At 37.2% G+C, this 3,049-nt stretch overlaps 1 protein-coding gene across 1 annotated transcript; it reads right to left on the bottom strand.

The window, feature by feature from the left end:
* Window positions 1-656: 656 nt before the first annotated feature.
* LOC110033211 lies at window positions 657-1,568 on the bottom strand. The gene has a single exon (XM_020737119.1). It carries the CDS (start codon window positions 1,566-1,568, stop codon window positions 657-659), a length of 912 nt encoding a protein of 303 aa, XP_020592778.1.
* Between the last annotated feature and the right edge of the window lie 1,481 nt (window positions 1,569-3,049).

The raw sequence follows: 3,049 nt of genomic DNA, 5'->3' as shown, positions 1-3,049 counted from the left end.
AAGAATAAATATGGTCGACGAAAGTGGGTCACCTTGCTTTATTCCACATCCGACATTAAAGAAGTCATGAGTCTTACCATTGATAAGGATACTATAATAATTAGAAATAAGCCAATTATAAATAATATGATGGAAATAGGGGGAGAATCCCCTAGCTTTAAGCACATCCATAATAAAGTTCCAACTAATAGAATCGTAAGCCTTCCAAATATCAAGTTTGGTGACAAGTTTGGTGATCATGCAAGTTTGGTGATCATGTTGCCACCACGACATTTTTTGTCAATATCAAGGAGCAATTCTTGAGCAAGTAATATGTTATTCGTAATTCCGCGGCCTTTGATAAATGCAGATTGGTTTTGAGAGATTAGAAAATTTAAATGAGGTTTGAGACGTTTGACAACGATTTTACTTATAGCCTTAGAAATGAACGAAGTAAGAGACATGGGATGGAAATGCTCCCAACTTGTTTTATGTGCAGATTTGGAAATAAGAACCATCGTAGCAGAAGAGAAATATTTTCCAAGGAGTTCACCTTTAAAGAAACTTTGAATGGCTAGAACCACGTCATTTTGAACTATATCCCAAGCTTTGATGTAAAAATCGCAAATAAAACCATCCAGACCCGGGGCTCTAATAGAATTAATATCTGAAATAGCCTAAAAAATTTCTTCAACAGAACGAATATCACAAAGTTGTAGCCTTTCAGTATATTCGCGAACCTCATCAAAAAGACTGTTGTCAATGACACCATTGTTCTGGCTAGAAATAAACAAATTTTGAAAATAGTGTACAATGCTTTCTCCCAAAGCCTCATTTCCCGTGATCCAATTACCACTATCATCTTTAATACGAATAATATTATTTTTTGCCCGATGTTGTTTAATACAAGCATGAAAGCATTTCGTGTTTCGATCCCCTTGTGCAAAATGAACCTCCCTTGCCTTTTGTTGCAAAAGTTCCTCCTCGACACGAGAGCCAACCAAAAGTTCAGAGTGAGCATCTTGTAGCTGAATAACAAGATCCTCAGAAGATTCATCAAAATTCTGTAAAGAGAGTACCTTTTGTTCCGCCCTAGTGACCCGAGCATGGACATCACCGAATACGCCCCAATTCCAAGCTCTTAAAGCAGAAGCAACCTTCTTATGTAATTTCCAAAGGCGGAACCAAGCATTACCCACATCAAAGACATTCCAATTATCAGCAACCAATCTAAGAAAATCATCATGTTTCCACCAAACATTTAAATACTGAAAATGATATTTAGAATCTTTTTTGAATAAATCAAAAGAAAGAAGAAGGGGTTTATGATCCGAACCCGAGATACAGAGATGTTGAATATGAGAAAAGCCAAAAAAAGAGAACCACGCTTGGTTGACAAAGCATCTATCAATGCGTTCAAAAACCTTACCTCTCTTCCAAGTATATTTGGGGCCTGCAAACCCCATATCCGACAAGCCTGCATCCACCATAGTCTTGCCAAACTTATCAATTAAGGATGAGTCGGCCCTTCGACCACCCAATTTCTCAATATGATGGAGAATCATATTAAAATCTCCCCCACCATCCATCTATCCATATTCAGATTTCTCATAGCACTAATTTTGTGTCATAGATCATACCTTGCTGAAATCCTTGTGTTAGCATACACAAAAGTAAGCCAACCTGAAAAATCATCCAAAGCAAAATAAGTGTGTACAATTTTTTCATCATCAACAATAATATTGAGAGTTTATATGCTTCCTCCAGAAAAGCCAAATCTTATTAGAGCAGTTGCAAAAAGTGGAAAATTGCTTAAATTTACCCATAATACACGTGTGGGTAGATCCAACAGAAGGTTCCAAAATAGATAAAATACTAATTCTATAGATCCTAGTTAATAATTTTAATCTACTAAGAGAGTTAGGACCCGCAACTCCCCTGATATTCCGAATCAGAATATTAAACATTGCTAGACAAAAACCCCTTACTAGAAGATCTAGTTCGGGATTGTCTAATCTCACTATCATAATAAGAGTAATTCAAATTCTCAACATTTTTCCCAACTCCATGGTTGGCCAATTCATAACTCCCTTTTTTCCTTCGCCTCCGTGATTTTTGAATCTGCCGCTCCTCCTCAAGTTTGTTAGATACTTCAGCCACAGGTAAAGTGCCACCATTTATATTAGCATTCTGATCAACCATGACCGACATTTCATTGCCCTAGGGCAAGGTAATAGAAGTGAAGTGTCGGGATTTTCATCTGAATGCCTTATCCTAGCTTCAACAACATTCAAATTTCTTTCAGAAAGATGCTCAACATTAGTTTCAACATCATTATTCATAATCTGCAAACTTTGCATAGAAATATTTTCCTCATGCACTACCGTTGTAGGAGCCAGACCTGGAGGCAAGGAAATATCATCCTCTTGAACCACCGAAGTCAAAACCATAGGTGGCCTGTCATGGCCCCCGTTCCTCTTCCATAGTTCTGGATGAATATGATAATAGTGGAGTGAATCGTGCCCAAACATTCTATAATGACCATAGTATTGAGGGTGTTGTTCCAATTGTACATGTTGCCAATACTCATTATGTGCAGAACCAATCCACATGTCATCAAGAGGTGGCAAAGTGACATCTCTCTCTATAAGAATTCTAGCCATAGAAGGCCTAGTTAAATTATATGTAGGAGCATCTAGCTTTAAAGGCTTGCCAAACATCGCAACTATGGAGAATAAAATTTCATGATTAAATAAGTGAAATTTCAACCCCGACAAACGAAGCCAAACCGAAATTATAGGTAGCTCGGCCTTCGGATCAAAATGTACGGACCACTTAAGAACCTTCATGAATACATCATCAAACCTTATAATACGCATCCCAAAAATTCTAGCATAATATTCCTCACTCGACAGTTGAATCAGAATGTGTCGGCCATCCAAAGGACCAATTTTCCAACCTCTCACAAGATTCATAAGTTCAAAATGCTTCCGAATAAACTCAAGGTTTGGAAGTCCATATATATATATATCCATTTTCAAAGCTTTTACATTAAAACCAACTTTAAAAA

Source organism: Phalaenopsis equestris, unplaced genomic scaffold (genome assembly GCF_001263595.1).
Source record: "Phalaenopsis equestris unplaced genomic scaffold, ASM126359v1 Scaffold001113, whole genome shotgun sequence".
Lineage (NCBI taxonomy): Eukaryota > Viridiplantae > Streptophyta > Magnoliopsida > Asparagales > Orchidaceae > Phalaenopsis > Phalaenopsis equestris.
Note: the sequence above shows the minus strand (reverse complement) of the source record. Positions and strands in the feature narration are given on the sequence as shown.

Bases quoted from the DNA above. Each gene is read 5' to 3' on its own strand.
- LOC110033211 (XM_020737119.1), bottom strand. From the start codon at position 1,568: ATGGATGGTGGGGGAGATTTTAATATGATTCTCCATCATATTGAGAAA.